The 10,082-nt window shown below is 36.0% G+C and overlaps 2 protein-coding genes across 3 annotated transcripts; both read left to right on the top strand.

Annotated features, from left to right (window-relative positions):
* Positions 1 to 251: 251 nt before the first annotated feature.
* Positions 252 to 4,497, top strand: LOC132181236 (uncharacterized). Of its 2 annotated transcripts, none has more exons than XM_059594360.1 (8): positions 252 to 371; positions 583 to 660; positions 1,230 to 1,300; positions 2,142 to 2,260; positions 2,443 to 2,579; positions 3,626 to 3,773; positions 3,867 to 4,026; positions 4,164 to 4,497. In XM_059594360.1, the coding sequence occupies exons 3-8, from the start codon at positions 1,288 to 1,290 to the stop codon at positions 4,253 to 4,255; spliced, it is 669 nt and encodes a 222-aa protein (XP_059450343.1). In that variant the 5' UTR covers positions 252 to 371; positions 583 to 660; positions 1,230 to 1,287; the 3' UTR covers positions 4,256 to 4,497. The 2 variants fall into 2 exon arrangements, with proteins under 2 accessions (XP_059450343.1, XP_059450342.1); XM_059594359.1 differs by having other exon boundaries at positions 577 to 660.
* Positions 4,498 to 5,407: 910 nt separating this feature from the next.
* LOC132183395 (uncharacterized) lies at positions 5,408 to 9,228 on the top strand. The gene is made up of 3 exons (XM_059596823.1): positions 5,408 to 6,028; positions 7,829 to 8,066; positions 8,786 to 9,228. The coding sequence occupies exons 1-3, from the start codon at positions 5,564 to 5,566 to the stop codon at positions 8,938 to 8,940; spliced, it is 858 nt and encodes a 285-aa protein (XP_059452806.1). The 5' UTR covers positions 5,408 to 5,563; the 3' UTR covers positions 8,941 to 9,228.
* The last annotated feature ends 854 nt before the right edge of the window (positions 9,229 to 10,082 follow it).

Here is a 10,082-nt window from a genome sequence, read left to right as displayed (position 1 = left end):
CCTGATTTTGTTACGGATCCAAATCGGAAGGACGGCCCAGACCCGAGAGTAAACCAATTCAGAAGATTCGAGATGCCCATAAAAGGCAAAAAGTTGACACGTGCATAACCGCCAATTTGGCAAAAATCGAGGGAAAAGAAAAAAAACAACAAAAAAGAACTTGTTAATGCCACAATCTGACCAGTCAGCAAAATCTAAAACCTGTCGGATTAAATATAAAAAAAGAAAAAGCCTCAATTACCATACCGATTTATAACACAAGCCACCCCTTCGTCTTCCTCCTCTCCCTTCTCTCGCGCACCCCTTAAATGAAATTAGGGCTTTTCGGTTGTCAACTCGGAGTTGTCGTGCCCCACAACGCCCGATTGTCGGTAAACAAATTCCTCTCTCTGATTTCTGTAAAATCTGTGTTTGTTTCTCTTGGTTTTGTATCAAGAAATCTCTGTTTGTTTTCTCGGAAAAACATCGAAATCTTAAGAGTCCAATTATATTGAAAGTGATCTGTGAGTTTTTTTAATTTTTTTTTTTCTTTTCGATTTCTTTTTGTTTGGTTTTGTGATTTTGTTTGCTTTATAGTTGCAGGATTATAGAGCGTACCGAGAACGTAAAAAAAAGCATCGGCTGCTGAAACCCGACGCCACAATTCACCACAACCACCAGGTGCTTCTCTTTTTAATTAATCAAAGTTTATATATATTGAATATTTTGAACCTATTGTTGTTATAAATGAGTTTTGTAAGAGAATATCGGATCTTTCTTTACTTTTCTTGACGTTGAAATAAAAGGCCATGAAAGTGTGTGATCGACTATTAGGAATCGATTTCAAAGTGGTATGATATAACATAAATGTGAAAGTAGTTGTGAGTTTTTTGTGTTTTAGGTTGTTTGCTAATGTTTTTATTTTAAAAACAGAAAACAAAAGTGAGAAGGAGAATGGTTTAGCAAACAAAGCATTGAGGTTCTGCAATTTCAGTGCTGATAATAACTGCTGTTTAGTAGAGATTGAAAGTCATGGCCTAAGTTAAAGTTATGCTGAAAAATAATTTAATTATCATTTCTGTGGCCTCGTTGGCAATTTAATATTATTAACAACTGACATAATTGATTTTATTTTTAATAGAATCTTTTTTTTTTTTTTTGTATTCAATATGTTGTTGTTTACTTCTGAATCCTGATGTCTGATTTTTTATTTTTATTTATTTTTATAATTTTTATGTTTATGTATGCAGTGTCACACTTTGAAAGATCGTTTCTATTTTTCTTTCATCAACTAAGTGGCACAACTAGATGGAGGACTGGGGTAATTTCTTCTGCTCTAAATTCTTTTCATACATGGCATCAATTTGGTTTGCTATTGTAACTCATAGCTATTGGAAGCTTTTTAAATCTTGGGATTGCGCAAGCTTACTCTTCAATTCATGAGAATTGTGATCTATTATTAGTGGTTCTGGTTTACTAATTACTAGGATTAGCCTTGTTGTCAACATCATGCTCATTTTCTTTTCTTTATTGATTGGATTATTGCATATGTGCTCATATTTATGCTTGAGGATGCTGTGGTAGAACCAAACGACTTTTCCTACGAGATATAGCTTGTTGAAGGCTATAACTCCAATTACTTATCTATTTGTTTTGGGATTTTCTTGATCTAGAATGAGGAGCTAGTATTCTAGACGGTGATACATGACTCGGTGGTTGAGGTTTTGTGGATCTGATGATTTTGAATTTGTATCTTTTGATCTTTATATGTTTGGGAAATGAAACTATTCTGAGGCTTGCTATGTATATGCTTCTAGCTATGGTTATGGGTTTGGGTGTGGGTGTGGATGTGGGTGTGCCCCTCATCCTTTCAACTTAATATGTCATAACATGTGAGGATGTCTTGTCTTACTGTTTTGTTAGTCAATATTAGCTTTTGTTAATTGATCGTTCATAGTGTCTGCATTTGTATGGAAGGGAGTAAATTAAGTTGCATGCTATAACTGATTAGTTTAATTTTCTAGAACCTGAAGGGACTTTGTATAATAAGCCAAGTTTGTTTCTAATTTATTTCCTTTATAATTTCATCATGAAGTTTATCATTTGTTTTTTTCTGTTGGTGTCAACTATTTATTTTTACAAAGGCTTTTGTTTTATTTCAGAGGTTGAGCAAATTCCACCTTTCCTTACGAAGGAGCAACCTAAAAATAAATGGGATGAAGAAGATGCGGATGTCAATAACGTGAAGGAATCATGGGAGGATGAAGATGAACCTACACCGGTATGATTGATAATTTAACTATGATCTCGTTGCATTTTTCTTTTTACAAGTGGTTTGGAATAAAAAAGACTGAGTATTGGTTGATTGATTGATATATAATGTGATGCCAATCCCTCATTATTGTGGTGGTTTGCTTGTTCATGTTGATCAATAAATGATGTGGCTATATGTGATGGGATCAGGCACCTGAAGCAAAAACTCCAGCTGGAAAGGCCCCAAAGAAACCTGCAGTGAAAGCTACCGGGAAGAAAGTGAAAACTGTTGAAGTAGTAAATGAAGAGGCAGTAGATCCTGTAGCTGAGAAACTTCGCCAGCAAAGGTAAAGGTTTGAATACTTCATTTTGCTTGTATTGGATGTTTTTTTTTTTTTTTCTTTCTTTTTTCCTCGTTGGTAGTAAACTAGTTTTTGGGTATGGCTATTCCTCATCTGATGATCAGTAAATGATGCATGAAAAGACATTTAAAATATTTTGGCAGCAATACTCTAATTTTTACACTTGAGCAGCATAATGTGTTAAAGTTGCATCTCTTTTTTGTATCTGTATTGATATGATCTTGTCAGCGTTACGAGTATATTGCACTATTATGGATTAGGTTTGATTTTTACGTTGATCTGTTTCTGAGGAGCTCAGGCTTAACTCATATTGTAACTGGTGATGCAAGTTAGTCTCTCGGTATGCTGCAGAAATTTTTGGCTTATGTGCATTCAACCTTTGCTCTTTGATGAAATCTTATATTGTTGGAGGTGTTACCTTGTGAACATTGAGGCCCACAAGCCACATGGTCTGCTTTAGATCCATAATTAAAACCTAAAACCCAGTACAGGTACTGTGTCCAGCCTGGAGGATTTCTTAAATTAACTCTTTAACAAAATGAAACCACAAAAGTGGACCCCAAAAAAAAAAAATGATATCATAAGTCTGAAGTGCATCTGTGTTAAACTCTTTTGTCAGTTTTTGGCATCTAGAAGTTGCCCATCAACCTCGTTTGTGTACCTTTGTTCTGATCATGTGCATGATTGATGGTGGATGTTGCCTACGGATCTAAATGGTGTGCTTGAAATTTTTTGCCCCATTTTGTAGCATGCACAATCTTCTGTTTCAGATAATGGACTTGTCTGTGTTTAGTTTCCTGTTTCCCTACTAAAGTAAAGTTTTCTTTAGGAGCGAAATCAGTGCAAAAAAATCAAATAGGATTTATCAGCATGCTTTGATCCCACATGGAGCTTATGCACTGGTCTCAATAGACATTTTAGTATGGAAGCTCGTAAAAGCATAATAATATGCTCTCTTTTATTTATTTTTTTCATTCCTACTTCCTAGTATGCTTAGAGGGTCTTTACTGCAACTATATTCTCCATTGCAGGCTGGTGGAAGAAGCAGATTATAAATCCACTCAAGAACTGTTTGGTAAAAGAGGTGACGAGAATACCCTTGATAATTTTATTCCCAAATCAGAGAGTGACTTCTTGGAATATGCCGAGCTCATATCACGGAAGCTGCGTCCGCATGAGGTGTGTGAAATAATCTTCCTCTGTTTTGACCAAAAGTCCTGAGAATCCTGAGCATTCTAACTTTGATAAAATATGTGTACTTCCTTGTTGCAGAAAAGTTTCCATTACATTGGTTTACTCAAAGCTATAATGAGACTATCAGTGACTGCTTTGAAAGCAGCAGATGCAAAAGATGTTGCATCTTCTATCAACGCAATTGCGAACGAAAAGCTGAATGCAGAGAAGGCTGCGAATGCCGGTAGAAGGAAGAAACGTATGTGTTTTTATTGAACTTGAACTTGTGCCGACACTTGAGACCATCAGACATGGACTCTTACTAATAAATGAGTTAATCGTTTGTAATTGTTGGACGCTCACTTATATGCATCTTCTGTCAACCCTTTCTTGCAGCCACTAGGAGACAGCAGATCCATGTGGACAAGGCATATGATGATTTAGCTGTTAATGGCTATGATCCTCTTGATGACGATGATTTCATGTGATTGTCTGCGTCCGTCCCACCCAAAGAAATGGGATTAAGCATTGGAAACATTGACGCAGGGATAAAAAGATGCCTCCCAGGGATTGATTCGAGTGCTATTGCTGCATTTTGTTGAATAAGATAATGTGATGCGTGGTGTTATGCATTGTAAAAATTATACCTACTTGAACCCTTGGCGGAGTTTGATATTTGCTTTATTGGTTAAAATTGGTAATTTTTTAATCGAATTATTCTTTTCAATTCTTTTCTATGCTATTATTCTTAAGCTATTGTGATGATGGTAACATAAGAACCCAAAGTGATGGGACTGGACTATCTATATACGTATCACAGAAAGGGAAAAATGATCCGTGGATGTGTTTGTCATATCAACCTTGTATCCTCAGGGATTAATGAATGTGGGAGACTTTTTGTAATAAGAAATGATATAATTCATTTTATTTTTAATCATTTTTTTAATGGACTCACAAATTTAATAGTTGATATATTAAATTTGTAAGATGTGAAAAAAAAATATTGATGTGAATCATTTATCTTTTGTAATCACTTATATAAATTTGATCAATCTAATATACGAGGAACTCAACCATGCTTAAACAATTCTTTCAAAATCCATAAAATATGAAATATCACGACTCGCTCATTCAAAATTTTGATGTTCTTGTCAAGCCTTTTGCTCGCTTTACATTAGGATCTGACAATGATATTTAATACCATATTAGAGTGAGAATGTGAGCAAAATTGTTTATAGCATTTTTGGGTAAGCAATTGAAGCGTTAGGGAGTACTTAAAGAAAAGAAAAGTTTATTATTTTAATACACTTCCGTAAATTAGTGTCAATAGGTAACTAAAGTGTATTAATATCTTAAGAATCTATTTGTTTAAAATCGCTTAGTTTTCTTTGGAGTTAAATAAGAAGAGAAAGTACATACTTATTTTTATTATATCATTATATTCGAAATCATTAAACTTTTGATTAATTTACTTTATTTGAAAAGAAAATCATTTTTGCTAATTATAAGAAAATTGTCCAAAAATTGCTCGCCCATGTGACAAATAAGGGCGTAAATTTTTAATTTTAACAAAAAAAAATCAGAAAATTGATGTTGTGACAAATAAATTCTTGAGTCTTATTTCCATTCGATTTGGTTGTTGACGGAGAACTCGATAGCTCCACGTGACGGGCGGTGACGGGACGGGGCACTCACACTGACGCGGCCAAGATCAATCCACACAACGCCGTACGCCCACGTATCACAATCATGGCGCCCCTTCTCTTCAATTAAATCTTCCAACTAATTAAAATTGGATGAAATCCCAGCGATCAGAAGGCAAGAAAGCCTTCAACTTCAACGGCCCCATTCCTCACTCTCCTCCCTCAAGTTCAAGAAACACTCAGTACTGTCGGTCAAACTGTACGCACCCACAAATGGCGGAAACGTACGGGATGGAGAAGCCCAACGGTGGTGGCGGGGTCTTCGTGGATGTGACGGAGGGCGACGAGACTGAGAGGCTGAACGGTGATAGTAGGGACAGGGGGATCCACCGGGGGCGAAAGGAAGAGGAGGAGGAAAGCTTGTGCGGCGTTTGCCGTCGTCTGATTTCCGAGATTTTCTTTCCTGATGGGGAGCAGCGAGGGCGTCTGCTGCACCGGATCAAGACCTCTGTGGCCAAGAACGCTCCTCTCCTTCGCGAAGCTTCTGGAAACACGGGGCGGAAGGTTCTTTTCTGGACTCGGAGGGGCAGTCCTCTGCGTGCCCTCCTCGTCATTTCCGTGAGTCTCTCTGTCTTAGTATCTTACTTGTACCTTGTGCTTCTACTACTTGGACCTCATGTTCTGTTAATGGTGACAATGTGTAGATCAATTTTTGACACTTGTTTTCCTTTTTCTTTTTCTAAGGTTTAAATTTGTTGTGGGTTTTGGTTATTTGATCCAATCTTTGAATTGGGATATAATTGAAATCGTTACTTGCCTGATTTCTTTCCTTTTTATTTTTTGGTGTAAGTAAGTGTGTCATGCATTTAGAAATATGGTGTTGATGGAATTTCTGTTTGGATTTTTATTTTGTTTATTGAACATGAATTTTCGTTTAATGCAAGTTCCAGTGATCCAATTATTGGCTCAAAATGTTTCATCTTTAATTCATAGTAGTGTAGCAACCACAGTGAAAATTAGAGAAGGGTTCAGTCAAATTAATAGTATCCGCTAATGGATCTTATTGTGAAAATTCTAAGCTTTTTGAACGCCTTTCTTCCTTGGATCCCCAACTGGATTTATTAGTTTCCTTCTTTCTCGATCCTTCCACATCCCACGATATTATGAGATCATATAGCTACTCGAAGTTTTAACTTTTTCAGAACTGTCGCAACTTGTGATCATTTACTTTGTTTTTTAATTGTTTTTCTTTTGGCTTCCAGTTTTCCAGCATGATTTAGAAATTAGGAATCCCTTGTTTTGTCTTGGTGTTTGAACATCCGGGTAACAGTTGGAACTTTTGATCAAAATTTTCCGTCCTTTGTTAATGATGGCTGTATAATAGTTTAATCTGTTATCTAGTTTTTTTTTTTTTTTGAATTCATTCCGGACACTTCTTTACTGACTTGATATTTGGACATCCACTAAAAAAATTAACAGTATCGTCTATCTTTTTGCCACTCATGGTTTTGCAGGTGCTCATGCATTTTGCTCTCAAGTGGTTTATTCTCTCTTAGTGATGATTGTAACTAGAATACTTGCATTTTTATTTTGAACTCAAAAGATGAGACCTACCATCTTCTAGATCTTCTTATGTTGATATTTCTCCAGTTGATACACCTGTAAGGATATTTTGATCTGGCATTGGGACTGTGTCCTCTGGTTGTTATTTTACTTGATTGCATGAGTTAAGATGGTGAGAGAGGATAGCTTCAATGAAAATATAATTATGGAGGCATGTGGACTAGCAATTTGGTAACCTAGTACAGGAGTTATGCAGGTGAGGAAGGACGTTATGATTGAAACTATATTTTGGAGGTTATGGCTGAATGGCAAAAGGTCTCTATATGGCTGAGTATAAAAGACGAATGAAAATGCTCTGTATAGTTGAATTGTTGTCAAAGTTTGAGGATTGAATGTTCATGATTCGTTTCTTATAAATTACCAATTATTCCAGAAATTTAAGTTGATAGAAAATGATGAATTTAGTAATTTAATTAATATTCTAACACTCCGCTTCACGTGTGGACTCTTCATGTAATTAGTGAGGCCCAACACGTGAAATATTTAAACAAAATGAGGGGTAAATTGTAGTCATGTTTGAACTCATGACATTTACTCTAATGTTATGACAAATTACAAGTTGTCTCAAAAGTTTAAGTTGATTTTAATAATGTAATTAATGTTTTAACAATGTCTAAGCTATGACTTGATTTTCTTGCTACCTATGGCATCGTACAAATAAATATTCCTTATTTCTTCTCAAAAAAGTTTAGATTATGAATAGGAACATGAACTTGCATGTCCTCCACACACATATTCAAATGTTTTTAGAGCTCTTCTGAATTTCTCTTGATTTACTTTTCAAATCTACTGTAGGTTGGAACAATCGCTTTTCTAGCGTTGACAGGGTTGCTTGTCTTTATGCTTTTCTTTGTGGCTGCAACCTTCAATGCCATTGTCATATCTCTTCTGGTGTCTTTGGCGGCAGCAGGTGGCTTCTTGGCTCTTTTCTTCACGTGTGTAACGTTTATATACATTGGAGCATTGTCAGTAGCTGCATTTGTTATTTCAAGTGCTACAATTTCAGCAATCATAGCTGCACTGATAGCTACAGGTAGAGCTGATTCTCTCTTACTATTCGTTTTTGGCCCAAATTATACTTATTTACTTCTCATTATCAAGTCCCACATGGTTAATGGTTTATGAATTCTTGAACCTCACTTATAATTTCCCACTTTTGCATTTCAGTGTTGGTCTGAAGTGATTGCTGATCTTGTAATGGTAGTTTAGTTTGAAATTTCTTTTTTAAAAAGTAGGAACTCATTAAACTTCCCAATCAGTACCATGTCTATAAACAATCATGTTCACAGAGATGATAGATATAATAAAAAATGATTGGACATCACCCATAAATTGATGCTGAAGCCTTTAGGGGATCTTTCAATTTGTTCTATGAAGAGGACTGACAATGTGTATGGGCCTCCCGGGTGGGGGGCCATTTTCTTGTCAAATGATTTGGTGCCATCAGGGCACGTACCGGCCTATGATAATCAGTTATTCTGGGCAAATAATTATGTAAATACTTTGTATCAGGATATACTTTTTCGTTGCTTTCTGAGTTTGTGCAAGCAAGAAACCAGCGAATGTTTCATTGACTGGACGTTCTAGCGAAATCGATGCTCTATGCAACTGGACTTTGCTGTCCCATCCCATCAAACCATGGACTTTATATTACTTTTCTTTATTATGTGAAGCTTGAATTTCATACTGGATTTGCTTTTGATAGTGCTCCCTTTCTCTTAACTCATCGATCCAAAATTTTATCTAAACCAGGTTGGATTGCATTCTTCTGGACGTTGTGGTTGGCAACAAAGAAAAGCTTGGAATTTGCTAAGCACTCTCTGACTGTGACTGGTTCAGCACTCTCAGCTTACTCTTCTGGTAGACATGTTCGCCACATTCGAGTAGTAGAGAAGGTTTCGGATTAAAAAGTTGCAGCAAATAGAAGTCCATGTATGTAGAAACTCTTACACGTATTGTACATGGTTATGCTTGCACAGTCCTCTTGAGACATGGCTGCTGTGATTATGTTGCTGCTAGATATTGTTGCGTGTGGTTTGAAATATAGATCATATCTGATCCTACTAGCCAAGATATTGCGCTTCATATCTGTTTTTGGTTTTTGTATTGTATAATTCTTCATAGTTTGCAGTCTGCTTGTCCATATGAAGACTAAACGGTGGTTACTTCAAAAAAAAAAACAGTGGTTTCTCGTATTTAATGTGTATTGATTCTCTCTCTCTCTCTCTCTCTCTCTCTCGTTTGGGTCGTACCAAGACAAGATAGTGGTTTCTCATATTAGATCTCTATTTAATTAAAATCTCACTTTTCCCCTAACAAGAAATCCCCTGTTCATTAGGATTTGAATGTATTTTCCTCAAACTTGGTGGTCTATTGGCTAATCCAGTCAGATTAGAGCTTGCAGTCTGTTGGTCTATGTGGGCTATTTATTTTCTCCATGTGAGACTGGTATTACAATCTTCTCCCTTTAAATCCATGATGTCTAGGTTTCTTTGATACCATTTATAACAACATAGAGAAAGTGTTAGTCACATCTATGCTATGAGTTCAGATGTTTTATAATTTACTCGCCCAATATGGACTGTGAAATTTAGCGCTCACTAATGAATGTTTTATAATCTACTCACCTAATATGGACAATTCATATTTTCAATGTCGGATTGAGTGTTACAATTTTATCCGACCAGAAAATGCTAGTTTTTTTGTGTGTTAGGGTCTTGTCCAAGTTGGGTTCTATCATGATTAGTGGGTTTCTTTGTTTGGTTGCTGCTTTTGGCAAATAAAGGATCGTGCAGCCAAAGACATATTTGAACCAAAAGTATACTACGTTACCTGTATATGCCCTTAAAGCTTGGATGGAACACTAGTGAAAGTTGGTAGTCCATGCTCAAAGGGCCTGCTCGTCTGCAAGCAAAATAAAATAAAATAAAAGCTCGAGTCATTTTCAGTGACGGAAGTACATGTTGAGTGGGTTTCTTTAATTAGACTTTAGACAGCTTTCTCAAAAATAGATATAAAGTTTCATTTTTATTAGATTTTAGAGACCTTT

The sequence above is a fragment of the Corylus avellana genome, chromosome ca5 (genome assembly GCF_901000735.1).
Source record: "Corylus avellana chromosome ca5, CavTom2PMs-1.0".
NCBI lineage: Eukaryota > Viridiplantae > Streptophyta > Magnoliopsida > Fagales > Betulaceae > Corylus > Corylus avellana.
This window is presented reverse-complemented; position numbering and strand designations above follow the sequence as displayed.

Bases quoted from the DNA above. Each gene is read 5' to 3' on its own strand.
- LOC132181236 (XM_059594360.1), top strand. The intron at 3,774-3,866 runs GTGTGTGAAATA...TCCTTGTTGCAG, and splicing joins GGAAGCTGCGTCCGCATGAG to AAAAGTTTCCATTACATTGG. The intron at 4,027-4,163 runs GTATGTGTTTTT...CCTTTCTTGCAG, and splicing joins TGCCGGTAGAAGGAAGAAAC to CCACTAGGAGACAGCAGATC.
- LOC132183395 (XM_059596823.1), top strand. From the start codon at position 5,564: ATGAAATCCCAGCGATCAGAAGGCAAGAAAGCCTTCAACTTCAACGGC. The intron at 6,029-7,828 runs GTGAGTCTCTCT...AATCTACTGTAG, and splicing joins GTGCCCTCCTCGTCATTTCC to GTTGGAACAATCGCTTTTCT. The intron at 8,067-8,785 runs GTAGAGCTGATT...TATCTAAACCAG, and splicing joins AGCTGCACTGATAGCTACAG to GTTGGATTGCATTCTTCTGG.